This window comes from Watersipora subatra, chromosome 10, assembly GCF_963576615.1.
Source record: "Watersipora subatra chromosome 10, tzWatSuba1.1, whole genome shotgun sequence".
Lineage (NCBI taxonomy): Eukaryota > Metazoa > Bryozoa > Gymnolaemata > Cheilostomatida > Watersiporidae > Watersipora > Watersipora subatra.
In genome coordinates, this window is record NC_088717.1 from 2,397,700 (window position 1) to 2,416,929 (window position 19,230).

A 19,230-nucleotide genomic window follows, 5' to 3' on the forward strand; every position below is an offset into this window, starting at 1 on the left:
CGAAAAGAACCAATCAATTGAAAGGTTTTACTCTTATGTTATCTTAAAATACGTGAGCAATAGTTGTGTGCATGGGCCCGCAGGTAGAGTCGATGATAGCCTTTTCCTATTGCAAAATTGTGATGCTTTGAAGTATTTTAAAAGTTATACAATGGAATTGCGTGCATGTGGAATCAAATGTTTGGTAGCATTTTACATTATCAAATTTATATGTTATGACAGGTGTAAGTGAATCTTTGTCTGTATCTCTGTAACGGGTAGGTCATCAAGGTGTTTAAAATTCTAAGGCGCGCCACACGCCGTTATTGTCAGAGAGCTTTCATCCCTGTAAAATTGGCAGAGTTATTGGATTACGAGAGCACTTGCTATAGCGTGTCACTTTTATGCATTCTCTTGTCATCGCTTGTCATGACACTTTATCATTAACTGACACTCCGCCTAACCTGTCATTCCTTTAGCGCCACTAATTTATGACAAGCTGCGCTACGTGCCTTTATCTCTGACATTTGATTACTACATGTATGTCTGACTGCGCCACATCTGCTGGTTAGCTGTATAGCGTAGTAGTAGTATTTACTAGTGTCTTCACTCACAGCTTGTTTTATCGGTTTAGTAGATGTCTTCACGCAATCCAGAGCCACAAAGGACGGCTATAAAATCTTTCAGAGACCAGACATCAGTTGCCACGGATGTTGATGGGTTGGGTGGATGCTTTCCTCACGATAAAGTAAGTTGAGAATGGTTCGATAGCTACATCGGAAAGACTGGGTTAGGTTGGGTAATCAATGAGAATTGATTACCTAACCCTAGAACTTGAATCTGGGAAAGTGATGAATCTTCTTGCTTAGCAAGGCGGAAAGATAAAATATGTTAAAAATAATTTCACTTTGTTTCATTTTAGATTCGGTCGGAGCAATTTACATGATAATAAGTTCTCTTTCTCAGAGTTGCATAAAACAAACATCTAAAGTTCTAAACAAATGTTAAAAGCTAAAACATTAGAATATGCATCTAAGAAAAGTAGAAACTTACAAACGTATGTTAATTCCATAAAGTGATATGATAAATATAAACATCAAAACGAATATTAATTTCATAAAGTGATGTGAGAGAAATAAGCATGCAAATGAGTAATAGTTCCATAGAGTGATGTGAGAGAAATAAGCATGCAAATGAGTAATAGTTCCATAGAGTGATGTGATAAATATAGCTGAAAAAATGATAGATCTGAGATGGTTAGTTCTCTTCAGATAGATATTCATTTGTAGAAGGTTACCAACTGTCCGCCATCTTGCGAATGGTATTGGATGAATTTTTCATTTCTAAAAATTAAAATCATGTTTTAATATCCTATTTTTAAGAAGGTAACTTGGGTTAGCTTATTTCTTTGTATAAACATTTAAATGCTGTAAATACGTTTTCTGAAGATTTGCCAGCCAGATGACACAAACTTCCCTCAAGAACAAACTAAAACAGATGGGTTTGTGCTGCCGTTTGGTACATAAAATTGTTTGTTTTGAGAGTTTTCACTATTGTGTTTTCACTGTCTCGGAGGAGTAGCGCATTTTTGATGGAGCTTTTCAAATACCTTCTGGTTTGTCTCAAGGTCATAATTTTAATTATACACCATTGTTTTGTTAATTGTTTTTGAGGTGGTTGATTTGTATTCTGTGCTAAAAGTATGGCTGGATTCAGGAAATCCTTTCCAAGTATTCTTCCAATAATAGATGTCCTGCTCAACAGTTTGGATCCTAAATCATTCACTTGAGAACACTTTTGTTGACATCTAAAGCCCTCGGATTTGGTACGACTGGTCTAACGACGGTTGGTCTAATGCCGGTTGGTCCGAATCCAATTGGCCGAGTAGACCAATTTATTCAAAGACATTTAGTCTACGACCAATTCGGCCAAAATCATATTTAGGCTAGTTTTTAGACAAATTAGTTTTGGACCAACTGGAATTGGACCAATTGTCCGAGACTCCAAGCCCTAATAGGGCATACTAGATTCAATGCTCATTTACCAGTTGATCTGCCTATTGTTTATGGAATACATTTATGGCATATCATTCAATTTATGAATGATATGATATGAATTTGCGTTGTGTTGCGCTACAGGACAGTAAAGTGAACCCTTCCAAGCATAACTGGGTGTGGCAGGCTGTCAGCTCTCTCAACGAGCTTAGTGAATCTCCAGTGGGTGTCTCTCAGGCTAGACATTCCCAAACGACCGGAACTTGGTCTCTGGCAAGATATCAAAATTCGGGCAGCTTCAGTAACCAGTTTTCTTCAGGAGAGGCAACCAGTAAGTAACTCTCAGTGTCTGTCATTCACTCATTCTCCTTCTAAATGGAAACTGTGCAGATAAATGTAGGTATACCATTTGTCATTCATACCTAATCAAGGTACTAACTCCATATGTACTTGATTCTTACGGTGCTTTCGGATACCTTGAAGGTTGATTTGCAATAGAATTCACATTACAGTTATTTGGTGTCAAAAGATTCACCATGTCTTACTCTGCTGTGTTGTAGGTGTGAAATATATGGGTATGTGATTACAAGCTCTTAAAAGCTAAAAAACGAACAGTTAATCGCAGCCACACGAGTCCGCCGTAGTTTGGATTCTCTATCCAAAATGGCTCAAATGGGACGTAGCTGAACAAGATGGCTTCTGTTTACACTTTCATGCAACTTCATTCGTCGAAATACTTTCACAAATATACTTCACGCATTCAATAAAACCATGTCTATTGTCCTTACGCGTCTGTTTCATCATCATTGTAACGCTGTCATTTTGAACACTGATATCTCAAAACCCACTGTAAAAATTTGTTTAATTTTTTAACCTGAGCTCGAAGAAGTGCATATCATCCTCTGATAAACATGACAAGCCTGTTGGTCACCTGTGATAGTCGAAAAATGCTGCAGAGATTATTCGTGCTGTTTGGCAGAAAGTATGGGTCACATGATCAGATTACGACTAGACGATTATATCAAGCCGAAACAAAACTGTAAAGTAGCAAGCATCTATATTTGATATGGGCTCTTCGGTAAAACCCGGAGTGTTTGTCATAAACTAGTGCTATGAGAAGTTTTATATTGAGCTTTTTATTGACCTTTCAATTCACATGAGATCATCACATGTCAAAACAATAACCAAATCGTTTGACTATGTCAGAGAAATAAATTGATTCCAATCTACGGCGGTTTCGTTATGGTGGCGATTAACTGTTTGTTTTTGAGCTTTTAAGAGCTTGTAATCACATTTCCACATATTTTGCATCTACAAAACAGCAGAGTAAGACACGGTGAACCTTTTGATACCAAATAACTGTAATGTGAATTTAGTTGCAAGTCAACCTTTAAGCTGGTCTATTCACAGCAAAATATATATCTTAACACTTTTGCTACCAAATTAATTTCTTTACCAGGACATAATTGCATATTCGGTAAGACCTAATATTTCACAAGGGTGCATATAACTTGTCATAACTTTTGAACTGCTTTTGAAAACTTTTGAACTACATATAGTCTATAAAATATCATATCATACCATAAAGTCTATAAAATAAATTGAGACTAAATTAATCAGCATAAAATTTCACACCAGCTGATGCCATAAAGAATGTCACAAAAATCTGGCAGAATGAGCTCGGGCACTTTCAGTCATTTGTGTTGCGACTGTGAGCATATCCGAATCGGACAGGGTATCAATCTTATTAACGCCTATGGCATTATTATTATTACTGCACAGAATAAAATAATCACTCTTAGTAGCACTATTGTTCGATGAAAATTCTCCAAAGTCCATTGATCCACGAATAGTGAAACCTCTGTAGCTGTAATTTGTCTGACATGACTGGTCATTGCTGAGCAAACTACATTCAGATTGGGTTGTAAACATGTTTCCTATTGGCTCGACGCATGCAGATAATAGTTTTCTTGCATTTAAGGAGTGATACGGTAGAACTACGGTAACTACTCACTAATCAGAAATGGTTTATATGAAGCCTACGAAAGCCGCACCATGCCGCTCTTGGCCATACAGCTGCCCAGCTGTATCACACGCCTCGTGATAGCCAAAGAGTTGAAGCTGGATACATGACAAGCATCAGTTTGATTATACAGTCATACTTCAACTTACGAGCTTGTAAAGCCAACTGACTGAGCTCGTATGCCAATTTACTCGCATGTTGGTGCAATTTATTTATATATAGAACAATTAAATATATATAGATTGGTTTCCATATGCTGAAAAACACAAACAAAAACACTTAAAATGAGATATTGTAACAGAAAAAGCATGTTGGTAATTGTCCGAACTTACCACACGCTTACAAAAAGCAACAAATAAAAAATAATGCAAGAAAATGCAATTAATTAAAATGTAAAATTAAATACATACAATAGCAGCTAACGCTAGTATTTGCCAAAGAAGGAGAAATAGGTTATTTTTTATTACAACAGTTGGCTTGGATAAATTTGGATTCTAATGTGCAGTCTTTAAAGCAAACTTTTATTTTAAACTTTACGTAATTAAAATTTCTTTGGCGTTCATAGTTTTAAGTTTCTTCTCGTGGCTTAGCTAATTTTTCCTTTGTTTTGCTCTCACGATCAGCCGGTCGTTTAAGAGAAACCTATCTAAGAACGTTTGCTTTTGTCGCCCTTTCAACATGTTGCGAGAAGGACGAACACAGGTGTCATCAAAATGGGCGAATGCACGGCCGCTGGATAACTTGTCTGAATGTCTATTTTTATAGTCTCGATAGTCACGCATACCCATTTCTCATATTTTTTAATAATTTCACGTTTAATATCAATTGTTCTCATTCACTTTTTCTTTGCATCCTTCATTGTACCGGTTGGCTTCCGGGCTACACACAGTACTTTCAATTCACATAATTCTACAATGAACATCGCGCACACAAAATACACGATGCCAAAGTATAACCTTAGCAGTTGAAAAATACAGATTGATGCTGTTCTCATACGACATACTTTGCCACTGACTATGTTAGTGCTTAAACTTGCTTAAAAGCTGGCTCGTATCTCAAGTTTCTCGTATGTTGGGGCACTCGTATGTTGAAGTATGACTGTACGCATTGTCATACACTTGGAGTTGTCCTCTCCTGTTACAAGACAACTATTATTATTAAAAATTGATTTTGGGGCTGTGAGTTTGAATGATGAGTTTGAATTGGCTTTTTGACTGTCAATAGACCCTCCATGATTCGTTTATCGTGTGCGCCCTCATGTACCCTCATGTGACCTCATCTGCCCTCATGTGACCTCATCTGCCCTCATGTGACCTCATCTGCCCTCATGTGACCTCATCTGCCCTCTATGTGACCTCTATGTGACCTCATGCGCCCTCATGTGACCTCATGCACCCTTGTGTGCCCTCATGCGACCTTATCTGCCTTCATGTGACCTCATGTGCCCTCATGCATACAAATCAAAGCAAAAGCTCCAATAATTTTCTTTAAATTGTGAAGGATGTACCATCAAAATACAGTAGACGCTCCTACAAGGTAAATAATCTGTTTCAGAAACGTTTACGTTATAGGGAATTTATTTTATAAGAGCAGTAAAATAAATTAAATTGCCTAATCCGATGTAATTCATGTAACTTGCATAATCCGATCCAAGATCTTTCCAGACTCACTCCTTTGCCCATGCAAAAAGGAAAAACTTGACTTAACTCATCTAATTGGCGGGCTGTACCGTAACTGCAGCATTATTAGTTTGCATCAACAGTTTTCTCCTTTTTCTGATCAATCTCACAAGTTTTATAGACAATGATTGTGGTAAATTTTACACTAAGTTGATGGGGAGCACATCTTAGGCATTCATTTACACAACAATTCGCTTTTTTGTTAAACAGCAGTCTATTCTGCAAAGTAAAACTAATAACAAATACTTTATACTTCTATAATATAGCAAAACCACAAAATATTTTTAATATAAAAAAGTGGGTCTACCTGTTCGTCATCTATCTGTATTCAGGGGTCAAGGTCATCATAAAAGAGAACATTTACATTTAGAACTCATCACATTCAGATTGGTAGCCCGACGCTGTAACACCTGTACCAATTGATTGCCTTTGTATTTATGAACAATTGCACAGCAGCTGTCATCTGTTTTGTCGACACATACGATGATCTATCACGACGAACTAGAATGTCGGAAAAGTCGTATAGATGATAGACATAGCTTTATACGCGCGGCGTTTTTCTCTCGCAAGTGCGGCAAGATTGAGCAACCTTCATTTCAAATTTAAGAACTTGCCCGACGTTACAGTCATATGGAATTTTTATGTAGTAAGAAGCAAAAACTTCACATAAATTTTTTATGTTATTTGAAATTTATGTTATGGGAGGTGTATGTTATAGGAGCATCTACTGTAAAATTGTCTCACATTAAGCCAATAGCCTGTGCTCTAGGTGTACAACAATCTGAAAGTATTGTGTTTTGCTACTGATAGCTGACTGTATTTGTAGTGAGTTATAGAGAGGTGAATGCAGCCTCTATTCCAAATCCCATTCAGTATATGAGCAAGAACAGACGTAAGCAAGTGCCTAAAAAGTTGGACCATCAGGTGAGCTTCTCTTCTCTTGTGATCTATCATGTTTCTCGCATCTTCATAAAGCTTGGAAGTTGCCTTCACTTTTTCATTCAGAAAAACGTGACAGTTTATTTTAAAAGCACTAATAGCTGATTTTGAGGCACCCCGTAAAGGTAATACCAAATTCTCAATGTATCTATTGTTAAAACCTAGAATTCTTCAACTAATTCAAATGTCAACACGTTTTTTATCGTTTTTAACTTTGCATATTTCGAGTTCGTAGCTCAAAATTTCAAGTATCTTTTTCTACTAGCTCTACCTTGTTGGTCTTGAGTACAGTTGTTTAAGAAACCTTAGTTGTAGTCTCCAGCTATCTCTAACAACTATAGTGGGGCTTGTTGTGTCTAGCTATCTCTAACAACTATAGTGCTATAGTGGGGCTTGTTGTGTCCAGCTATCTCCAACAACTATAGTGGAGCTAGTTGTGTCCAGCTATCTCAAAAAGCAAAGACCTGCTTTTCATTTCTATCCTGGAATTCTTCCAGTTGTTGCCATTTAGCTCCCATGTAAACTAAATTTACAGCTAAACTAATTTGCGTTCACTCGGCATTTACAGCTTATCTGTAGCTACCAATGTACCTTATTTATCGTGAGGCACAAAGCTAGTAAGTACTTGCACGTAAATTTATGGGTCACACAAAGGTAGGATAACTCTTAATTTGTTGAACATGGTGCGATACGTGTATCAAGTGCAATAAGGTTTTCAGCCTTGCAAGGTGAACTTTGTTTATCAGTTGTTGTGGACCATGAGTCCAAATACGGTATTGCAGGTTTATATGGTAACACGGCTTATATAGAGGAATAATCGTTTCACTTTGGCCTCCTGTTCAACTGAACAGTAAGCAGTTTTGGGCCGCACGAGACTACAACATAAAGTGTATGCATATGACAGCGGAGGTCTTCTCTTATATTTCTATATATTATCAGCACTCAATCCTATGATGCCAACATAGTCAACTGTAAATCTTATAAATGTCAGTTTTCTGATAGTATGTCAGCTCCAATCGGTACATTGTGTGGAGGTATGCAAAGGCATGCAGCAGTAGGCAGCATTACTCGCAGTAAGCAGCTTTACTCACAGTAGGCAGCGTTACTCGCAGTAGGTAGCATTATCTCTTGTCTCTATTTATTGAAAGCCTCACTTTGTGAGTTTTTCACAAACTTTTACTAGAAATTGCGCCCAGTACGCTTGCTTCATGCGAATTACTAATAGCCAGCAACTATATGGTTTGTTTGCATCTAGTAAATACTCTACCAAGTTCTTTGCAACTCCTTTATGTTTGTGTATCTCTACTTACCAGGTTATTCAGCTGTCTGATGACGAGGTGCCTGATATGCCTGCTGTCAGTCAACATGAGGTAAGCATTCTTTATACATTTCAGTGTGTACAGGGCAACCCCCACATACGATTGCTCCAACAAAGCAATTTTTCAAGACACAAAGTAACGTTCCAGCTAATATTTGACTCGACACCTGAAGTAATTTTCAGCATGAAATGTTTATAGTTTTTCAACAGTTTGTTAGGGAAAATAAGGAGGTTCTTAAAAATTAACAAGAAAGAGAAAAATATAAAACTAATACAAAATATTTAAACCAGTATTATTTAAATTTTAGTTGTTTGGGTCCTATATATGTCACTGTTCTTATTGGGTATCCTATATATGTCACTGTTCTTATTGGGTATCCTATATATGTCACTGCGTCACCTTTGTCTCTGCACCCGTACATCGCTGTTCTTATTGGGTATCTTGTATATGTCACTGCGTCACCTTTGTCTCTGCACCCGTACATCGCTGTTCTTATTGGGTATCTTGTATATGTCACTGCGTCACCTTTGTCTCTGCACCCGTACATCGCTGTTCTTATTGGGTATCTTGTATATGTCACTGCGTCACCTTTGTCTCTGCACCCGTACATCGCTGTTCTTATTGGGTATCCTGTATATGTCACTGCGTCACCTTTGTCTCTGCACCCGTACATCGCTGTTCTTATAGGGTATCTTGTATATGTCACTGCGTCACCTTTGTCTCTGCACCCGTACATCGCTGTTCTTATTGGGTATCTTGTATATGTCACTGCGTCACCTTTGTCTCTGCACCCGTACATCGCTGTTCTTATAGGGTATCTTGTATATGTCACTGCGTCACCTTTGTCTCTGCACCCGTACATCGCTGTTCTTATTGGGTATCTTGTATATGTCACTGCGTCACCTTTGTCTCTGCACCCGTACATCGCTGTTCTTATTCGTCTATCACCAAGGTGACCACAATTATCATAAATAATGATTGTTATTTTAGTAATTTAATTTCTTACATTATTTTGTATCATAGGTCTACATATGTTTAAATACTATGTGTTATCCGTTGTTTATCAAGTTGTTGTAGACCTTTTGTGGTCATCATAGGTGACACAACTGTTGACCTTTAATACTTTTCCTCCCATGTATTTGAATATAAATTGTGTTGTTGTATATGTTGGGCAGAATTTATAATTCAGAATTTAGCGTTGTTTAGATTTCTGATATTTTATGTCGGCAAACGAGTAGGTGTTATTAAGGTAAGATAAGAAAATGTGTTTTAATCAAACAGGAGTTGTCTACTCTATAGCACGGTTGAGGTGTAATTTCTTCCACTGACTTTTCTCATAACTTAAAAACTGTACAATACGAAGGGGAGACAACTCTCTGTGTCAAATTTTAAACTGGCAAAATGATGGCGTAAAAATGATAAATGGGTGGCAGATATGTCTTCATCTATCTCAATCATATCACAAGAAACAGTATGCTATAAATGAAGGAATTATTACTCGACAGCGATTTCTTTCATACTTTGACAAGCTGCTAGAGCTTGTAGCAATACAAAAACAGGAAGCAGACTTGATTAATCTAAGATTATTCTAAGTCAATGAAAATATTATGCATTTAGCCAGTTTCCTTTTGCAACATCTGCTAGACTAGAGTGACCAGCGCACTGGAGCTCTATCAGAGCTTATACGTAAAATTAATCATTATTCTTGCAACTGCAGATGACCTATAATAGATCAACACCTCCTTCTACACAGAAGACACGCGAAACTCCTGCTACCACTTGCCGTTACATAACTGAATCGTGTGACTATGGCGAAACCAGCAGCTCTCTACCAGATTCGACCTGTCCTGAGGTGGGTCCAGCCATACATCGACCCATTCAATCGCTCGAACTCCAGGATGCGGCTGACAAGTTTGGTGTAAAATTTCGACACTCCAAAGACATTCTTACACCAACAGATGATGGTCCATCTTTAAGAATCGAAAATATAAAGTCGGTTAACTCCTTTTGGCTGCCAGAAATAAAGCGCAGGCCATCTGAGGAGGATGATGTCAGTGTAAAATGTGAAAGCTTCAATGTTCCTTCACCAGGTACAGCGTCTACAATAGCTTTTGATTGAGGGAGCATATCTGCTGCCTTGTTGCATCAGCTTTCTTGCAACTTTATATTTGTCAAGCTTCGTTAAGTGCTTTTTTGGAGTGCTATTATTTTACTAATAGAAGTTCACTAACCTGTGTGTCTAGGTCGACAAGAGGTGCCACTAACCTGTGTGTTTAGGTCGATAAGAGGTGCCACTAACCTGTGTGTCTAGGTCAACAAGAGGTGCCATTAACCTGTGTGTCTAGGTCAACAAGAGGTGCCACTAACCTGTGTGTCTAGGTCGACAAGAGGTGCCACTAACCTGTGTGTCTAGGTTGACAAGAGGTGCCACTAACCTGTGTGTCTATGTCAACAAGAGGTGCCACTAACCTGTGTGTCTAGGTCGACAAAAGGTGCCACTAACCTGTGTGTCTAGGTCGACAAGAGGTGCCACTAACCTGTGTGTCTAGTTCAACAAGAGGTGCCACTAACCTGTGTGTCTAGGTTGACAAGAGGTGCCACTAACCTGTGTGTCTAGGTTGACAAGAGGTGCCACTAACCTGTGTGTCTAGGTCGACGAGAGGTGCCACTAACCTGTGTAGCAAGTTGCTGGCAATTGCTACAAGTTTGTGTCGCAGGTGGGTGGCAGGCGTTATTAACCTGAGTGGTAGGTTGGTAACAGAGGCTATTAACTGGTCTGGCAGGTCGCTGGCTAGCCTGTCTTGACAAACTGTTGTTTTTTCAGAATTGTCCCCCGGCGAGCGGAGCGAGCAAAACAACAGCTTGTCACAAGACGCACTGCACCAGATGCATCAGCTGCACTGAAAGGGAGTTGTTCTTTTCCGTCTATGCGGCTTGGCTGCGATGTTGTCGGTCGCTCCATTAGTAATCATAACGGATTTCGTGCAAAAATTGATGTAAAATAAGATATAGAAAAGAAGATTAGATTAGAAAAATTAAAGATTAGAAAAAATAAGATATAAACGTTTAACCAGAGACCAGTCTCTGCGGTAAACTTTGGTAGAACCTAAGAATAAAATAAATTAAAAATAAAATCAATAAAAACAAATAAAAACTGACTGGGGGGCTGCATATCATTGCTGACACAAAAATACAAATAAAACTGACTGAGTGCACAAATAACAACATGTTTAGTTGCTGTTGTTGCCTAAGTTCTCAAGTTCTACTAAAGTTTTACCGCAGAGACTGGTCTTTGGTTAAATGTTTATCTTATTTTTTGCTACATAAATTTTTGCACGAAATCCGTTATGATTACCAATGGAGCGACCGATAACATCGCAGCCAACCCGCATAGAGGGAAGAGAACAACTCCCTTTCAGTGCAGCTGATGCATCAGGTGCAGTGCGTCTTTTGGCGAGCTGTTGTTTTGCTCGCCCCGCTCAACAGGGGAGAACTCCACAAAAACAACAGTTTGTCAAGACAGGCTAGTCGCTGGCAGGTGCTACTAGTTTGTGCGTCAGGTTCTACTAAGTAGATTATGACTCTGCTACATCAACACTCATGTTCTTTTGCACCGTTTAGACTTGTCACCGAACAGAAACTGTAGCAGAAACTAAACTTGATTTCAGCGAATGAGTCATGATCAGCAAGAGTGTAAATAAATAGAATGATAGCCTAGTATAAGGCTTCCTTGATTGCTATTTCTTTTTTAGGTTACACGACTCTGTCTCTCTTCAACGTATTCATTTAACATTTTTCACTAATGAACCTCTTAAAGATGTGGTCGCGTCAAATTTGAGTTGATCTTAAAAGAAAGCATTTTTTTTCTCTATCAGTTGATATGTTGTTTGTTGTGTTAGGCGATCTCATTGCCAAGATATTTGAAGATTAAAATCGAAAAAATCTGATCGCGGTAAAAACGCTCAGGCCAAAAAAACATGCCCAGTCTTGCCCAAAATGATGTCACACGTGATATATCTGTCAATATATCTCGTATTCACATCGGCTATTTGCGATATATGTTTAGGCCTACACGGCTCTATTGGCATATATTTTATTTTGTATTTGCTCATATTGGCTAGAATAAAATTTTAAATCCAGCTACAGATACATTATTACCAATGTCTCAAACGCCTCAAACAAGGAAAATTAATAACTTGTCATATTAGCTTCTTCTAAATGATGTGTAAACATCTTCGCACCGACTACCAATTCTACCGGTCTACGGTAGTTCTGTCGAGCAAACTATATAGAATAAGGTCTTTGTATCAGCACAGTTCCGTCGCTACCCACACTAACGATTACCAGCCTCCCAAAAGCCCCGCCCACATTATGCCCGTCGCCTATCCTGGGGGTGGGGCTGTATATCATTGCCCACACCGAAAACTAGTTTCTTACTACCGTAAGTAAAATAAGCAAGCTGCGTCTTTGAAAAGAATATACATAGGGATAGAGTTTTAAGGATGAGAAATCTGCTGAAAACTGGATTTGAACTCACATTCTCCAGTTCTGCGGACATCCATATACCGAATCCAGTTCACTACAATATTCTTCGAATCATGTTTTGCATTATCTTCAACAATATAATTTTATTATATAATTTTTACAAGCAAAAAAATTTTCATCTCGGCATAAAGCTTTTATTAAAAATATTCAAGTCGTGGCCACTCACATAGTTTTAGCTGATACAATAAGACAAATTTATTTACTGCAGCAAACTCAAACAAAACATCATGGTTTATGCAGCACACATTCAAGTCTCTCTTTCCCATTTATGGCGGTTTCCACACTGACAAAGCTGCTTCGGCGGGTGGGACGACATAAACATCCTGTAATCAGTAAAACAAATGCAATAGATATATGTCACTCATAGATATGTTATTCTAACGCGTATCTACTGAAAGCTTTCAAATTGGGAGTTAGATAGATTGCGAGTGTAATTTTAAAAACGAATAAATGTTTAACAAAGGCATAAGTACGCCAAGCCAACGATTCGAAGCTTTGGTTCTGGAAGTTAAAGATTTGCATTGATCAATCGATTTTCTTCACTTTCTGCAAGTGAGAAGTGAACATCTAAAGTCAAATCATAAATCTAATTTACTAGATAAAACTGCCACAGAAAATTTGAAGCAAATGTAGCTAGGTGAACCGATAAAAAATTATAAAACGATGATTAGTGATAGCAAAAAGTTATAATTTTATTAATTAGTACATGTATTAATGAGTACGAAAAATATTACCTTTAGTATATTCATGAATCCAAGCCATTGTATTGCTAGATGCTATGGATTAAAAAGAAGCCGTCAAGAACTCACTGTACATACGTATCTCGCACGCGCAGGAAATTACATTTTAGCCTCAAACAGGGAAATATAATCTGAATGTAAACTCATCAGTATATCTATAGGAGACTCAAAGTAAAAGATAAATTTACCTCCATTCTCCTATTTTCCTCCGTAGCACTTTAACCACCTGATGCCCAGAAAACTCAGGTCACCTTCGCAGTAACTTCACAGCAATTTTTACAATTCTATTGTTCGCCAATAAAACGTGTCGATCGAATAATTCATTAAAGTAACGATATTAATTAATTTAGTAAATATCGATGTCCTTGCGATTTAATAATAGAGTAAAATACTTAAATTTGAGATCACAGACAATGTGTTTTACGAGTGATAACATTTATTATGACCTATATAAAAACTTCGTGCTGATGATTAGCTAATGAAGCGACCTTATATTTATCGCTCGTGGATTCTTTTCAGATGTATCACTAGTTACGTCACGAACGAAGCACCCGCTGGAATGTGAGCTTTTTAATAGATGGCCTCATTCAAACGCAAATATCTCTGGACAGGATTGGTCTACAAAGACAAAAATGACATCAAATTGCAGCTGATGTTTTATCCTTTCATTGGTCTTAATTTCATTAAATCGACCTTTTTGACGCAACCTCATCTTTAAAGCAAAGAGTTTCACTCGAACTCTACATATTTCTCTGGCTTTGTCTAGTCTGATACTTTAACAGTGTCCGCATTAGGAGTTGACGATCCCAGAGATACTATTAAAAAAGAAAGAGAAGACAATCCATCACTCATGGTAAAAAATGAAAGAATGGTGGAGAGGACTTGTACAAAACGGTATGAGCAAAATCAGCATCTTTCTCTCCATTCATATTATCACCTGTCATAGTAGTCTAAAGATGGTAGGCCGAGTGCATCTAATGGCAGTGTCTAATATGTTTTATTTTATATTGTTTTATTGTAACAAAATAGCGTATACTGTTGAGATGTGTCTGGATTGTGTGGAATATTCCTTGCTCAATACTCTTTTATATTTTTATTATTAAAAAAGCACCGTTTCTTTTATGGGAAAATATTCAGGTTGAACTGTCTATTTATAACTTCTTATTGCTTCCAACATCTGTATTTGTCAATTAACTTTTTTTGTTCAAAGTTTATATTGCTGCTTCTCAAATATTGCACTCATCATATTATGGAATCCACTATATTGGAGCCTGTCATCATTTGTTCAATATATCTTAATACAACGACAACACTGTGGTAAATTTCATAGCTTTTGTAAACTTCACATTTTAGCTAGAGTGCATTTTAAAAATGACTAGTCAAGTAGTTATGCATCAAAGATATCTGTATTATTTGTTGTCTGTACTTGCAGCAAGTCTTCAGATGCAACTTATTGCAAAAAGATGGAGGCATGCGATGAAATAAGTGTAGATAATCGCCATACAATGGGAAGGCTGCAATGCCGCCTCTGTTCATTCACCAGTGTCCACAGGCTAGCGCTGAAGATGCACTCTGTCGTACATTACACGAAGCCTCCTTATCATTGCACTTATTGTGGCATCGGTCGCTTCGACACGCCTCATAACCTCAACATGCACATTGAGTGGCACATGGAAGAGAAAAAGTGTGGTTGTTCGTATGCGTTTAATCTCCCCAACAATCTTGTCTGTTCAAGTAGACGACAGCATAACAAATATTTGCCTTCAAATGGATCTGACTTGTCAGCAGTAAGCTGTCAAGCTAGCACAGGTAGATCTTTGGTTGAATGTACCACCTGTTCCTTTACTAGTGATCACCATGAAGCAATTTCTCTACATTCCGTCATACACAAGGATTTCCCACCGTATTCATGCTCTCATTGCTTGAAATCTAATATTGAAACTGGTAAGATGCTCAGCATACATGTTGCATCTCACTTTGATGATCTAAAGTATGTTTGTGGCTACAAAGACTGCTCCTTTCTCTCCAACAATCTAGCTGATATGGAGACTCACTCCGATCTCAAACATGACGTAAAAGCAGCAAACGGTTTAGGCTCTGTCGAAAGCAATATAAAATCTGTACTCATATCTAAAGGAGTTTCTCACAACATGCTACTATCTACGATGGCTGGAGATACTAGTTGTCCGTCATCTGATTGTTCTAGAATTCTACCACGCAAGAAGTGCGCTAACCCATCTTACCAGAATTTGTATGACTTCAAGAAATCTCGATTTAACATGTCATCCGCGCAAAAATACCGTTTGCACCAACTAAAACGTTTGGATCGATATGAGTGCTCCATCTGCTCACGCAAGTCGTACAGTAAGGAGATAATGAAAAGACACTACTTGATTGTACACAAGCGAGCAGCTCCTTCAACTCTGCTTTCAGTTAGGCGAGCAACTGTGTCAGCAAAGAAACAACCATGCAGTTTGTGTGGCTGGAAGGGCACTGCTGAAGAGCTTATCAAGCATAGGCAGGAGTCACACACCATTAAGCGTTGTTCGGCCTGTAGCTACGCCACTGTAGACAGAGCACTTTATGACACTCATATGCGGGTAGGTAATGACAGTCACACGCGGGTTGGCGGATATACCATGGCTTACAGTTTAACTACTGGTTTAACAGAGCGTCACCTGACTGTCAATAGATCTTGTGTAATTTTTCAAATACGTATAAACGAAAAAATCACAATGTCATAAACTCGAAGGAGTCTGTCAGTAAAATTTAAATTAGCATTATGCATGAGAATTGAGTATTTTACTAGTAAAATTTGATGGTCTACACTCTACACTGATCATGCTGGTCTCAACAATCCTTCATTTTTATGGTGAGCACATCACAGGCATAGAGACCCTGTATTTTGGTCAGTCTTAAAAGTTTGGTATTTCTCTAGCACAAATTGTTAAATGTGTGTTGACTTTCTCTCTGCCAAACCTTTCAGGCTGCGATCTGAAGCTGCAAGTGAGAATCATTCCAATTTTAGTTTTGTATGCAAATCATATTTATTATGGTTCTCACCCAAGTATATCAAAAAATTACAGCATTAGAAGCCCTCCGTCTGTCCACAGTTTTTCTAAACCCATATTTCAATAAGTGTACTTTTCACAGGGCCATGTAGCAGGATCTGTGATGCAAGAAAGTGAAGATGACGGAGAGTACAGATGTGACCGCTGTAACTTCAGGTAGGTGGCACTAGGGGGTGCTGTGGGTTACCTTTCAATAGCTGTATAGACATATATGTATATGCTGTATATACTTCACTAGCTGTATATACTGTATATACATATATACTGTATATACTTCACTAGCTGTATATACTGTATATACTTCACCAGCTGTATATACTGTATATACTTCACTAGCTGTATATACTGTATATACTTCACTGGCTGTATATACTGTATATACTTCACTAGCTGTATATACTGTATATACTTCACTGGCTGTATATACTGTATATACTTCACTAGCTGTATATACTCTATATACTTCACTAGCTGTATATACTGTATATACTTCACCAGCTGTATATACTGTATATACTTCACTAGCTGTATATACTGTATATATACTTCACTAGCTGTATATACTGTATATACTTCACTAGCTGTATATACTCTATATACTTCACTAGCTGTATATACTGTATATACATATACTGTATATACTTCACTAGCTGTATATACCGTATATACTTCACAAGCTGTATATACTGTATATACATCGCTAGCTGTATATACCGTATATACTTCACCAACTGTATATACTGTATATACTTCACTAGCTGTATATACTGTATATACTTCACTAGCTGTATATACTTCCAGATGGCATTGAATCATTTGCATGTTTAGTTATATATATTTGCTAACTTTCCTTGTTATACAGGCCTTTATCTAATTACAGGTGCATTCTTATTGACGAGTGGAAAGAGCATAGCTGTCACGCATCTACTTCTGTCCCAATTACTGACTCCTTATTATGTCTGGAAAAACTAGTGTATAGTCCTGGTACGTACCCGAGTCTAGATCCGTCACTAACGTTCTCTTGTCGAAAGTGTCAGATCACCTTTTCTGATCCTTTCGAGTACCAAAAGCATCGTCGAACCCATGACAAGTATCTCTGTGACCAGTGTGACTTTTCATGTCAGCGACAGAGTCACCTTCTCTCACATTTAATGCTCTCACACCAGACGGAGTTCGGAGAAATGGATAAGCTAAGTCATTCCAGCTCTGCAACATCAAGAAAAAGTGAAATGTCCTTGCCTTTCAACTCACAGCAAATAGGTGACTGGCGCCACTTCTCAAGTAATAGCCTAGCCCGTAGTAGCGATGCCAAGCATCAGCACAAGAAAAATGGGTTGGTAGAGCAGGTTTCTTCAAAATCCTTTTCATCGGTACGGGAGGCTCCTTCTACCCCCTGGTTAGAACAAATGGAAGACGCAATAAATAATCTTTGTACCTCGCAGCCTAATCCTTCACGCCGTGCTGTCGTTTCAACAGCAGCAGTTTCTCAGAAAAGTCAGCCACAGATGTTTAGCTGCCGACATTGTAGTTTTTCAACACGCTTTAGAGATGAGCGCTATCACCATATCAAGTCGAACCATCCTGTCGTATTTGATAGTCGTCTTGTCGAAAAACTGAGCAAAGTGACAGCATCAGTAACAAACGCTTCCACTGCTGGTAGTTACGGAGAAAGACTAACCAACATTTTGAAGTCGAGTAGTGGTGAAACAGATTGGCTTGGATACGATAAGGATGACTCTATGTTCGCTACTCCTCCGAATGAATCTCCAGAAAATGAATCGCAGAGAAAGCTTGTGGGCAACTCTTCCTATGTATCTCAGAAAACTTCGCCTTCAATGAGATATTTTAGTGGTTACAAACGGCATCAAGTGGGCCACACGGACTTGTACAAAAAATCTAGAGACGCCGAGGTTCAAAAAGGTTTGGTAAGCAGTAGATCTGGCTATCATGGTGGTGTGACTAGTGCACCAACATCAGCAAGCTATTCCAGTTCTAGCAATAGATCTTTTGGCAACTTACCGGTGTTGACGCATTTATCTAATCTAAACTCAGTACGACAATCAGGTAATGTGGTAAACAGGTCAGCAAGCGGAAGAGACGTAGTTCAGGGTTCGCTGGGCGGCGACAAAACTCAGCGCATGAGCTCATTGACAATGGGAACGATCGACCCTTCTCTTATTGAAATAGTGTCCGACTCAGATGACTCAATGGATTATTGACATACAATTATATAAAGCAGAACTCTATTAGCAAGTTTTTTACATTATATTTCGCAGATTGTTAGGTTTGAGATGAAAAATTTTTGTTCAGTTCTGATTGGATAAAAAGCATGCAAGACAGCTTGATGACATCATAAGTGGTTAGACATTGTTTCTTTCGCGCATTCGCATAAAATTTGCGAGTGTAGAAGTTAGGCATTTGCTTGTTATTTTTACTTACTGATGTCCTTTCTAGAAGAGAGTTGTCTTCACAACATGCAGGTAGTACATAGCCTAGAGTTCAGCAATGATAGATTTTGGGAAGGTATTGGGTTATGCCCGTCATCCCATAACTCGTTGTCTCAAGAGCAGGAGGCTATCTATATACCACTTATTCGGTTTTGAATACACATTCTTCCTCAATTTTCATAGTTCAATGCAATGAGTAATTATTTTAATTAATTGATTGTTTTTTATATTTATTACTAATCATTTAACAAAATACTCAGAGTAGCATGAGACTTGAAAAAATGTTTATTATTGTGTTTGTACGCATCTATGCAACTTTTGTTTGCGTTCATTTAATACATTTCAATGCAGCAGATGCATGTAGACGTCTCCAGTAAAGCAAAAGTACTTTTAGTATTTGTTAAATATGGAAAATACCAAACCACACACACCAGTCACTAGTAAAAAAATTAATGTTTTGTCACAATTTTTTGGGTCTATTGTAGTATAAGCAT

At 38.0% G+C, this 19,230-nt stretch overlaps 1 protein-coding gene across 1 annotated transcript; it reads left to right on the forward strand.

Annotated features, from left to right (window-relative positions):
* The first annotated feature begins 616 nt into the window (after positions 1-616).
* LOC137406203 (uncharacterized) lies at positions 617-19,082 on the forward strand. Its single transcript, XM_068092739.1, has 9 exons — positions 617-727; positions 2,118-2,304; positions 6,502-6,599; positions 7,928-7,984; positions 9,651-10,023; positions 14,001-14,112; positions 14,651-15,818; positions 16,372-16,445; positions 17,170-19,082. Exons 1-9 carry the CDS (start codon positions 617-619, stop codon positions 18,506-18,508), a joined length of 3,519 nt encoding a protein of 1,172 aa, XP_067948840.1. The 3' UTR covers positions 18,509-19,082.
* Positions 19,083-19,230: the final 148 nt, after the last annotated feature.

Bases quoted from the DNA above. Each gene is read 5' to 3' on its own strand.
- LOC137406203 (XM_068092739.1), top strand. From the start codon at position 617: ATGTCTTCACGCAATCCAGAGCCACAAAGGACGGCTATAAAATCTTTC. The intron at 2,305-6,501 runs GTAAGTAACTCT...CTGTATTTGTAG, and splicing joins TTCTTCAGGAGAGGCAACCA to TGAGTTATAGAGAGGTGAAT. The intron at 15,819-16,371 runs GTAGGTAATGAC...TACTTTTCACAG, and splicing joins TTTATGACACTCATATGCGG to GGCCATGTAGCAGGATCTGT.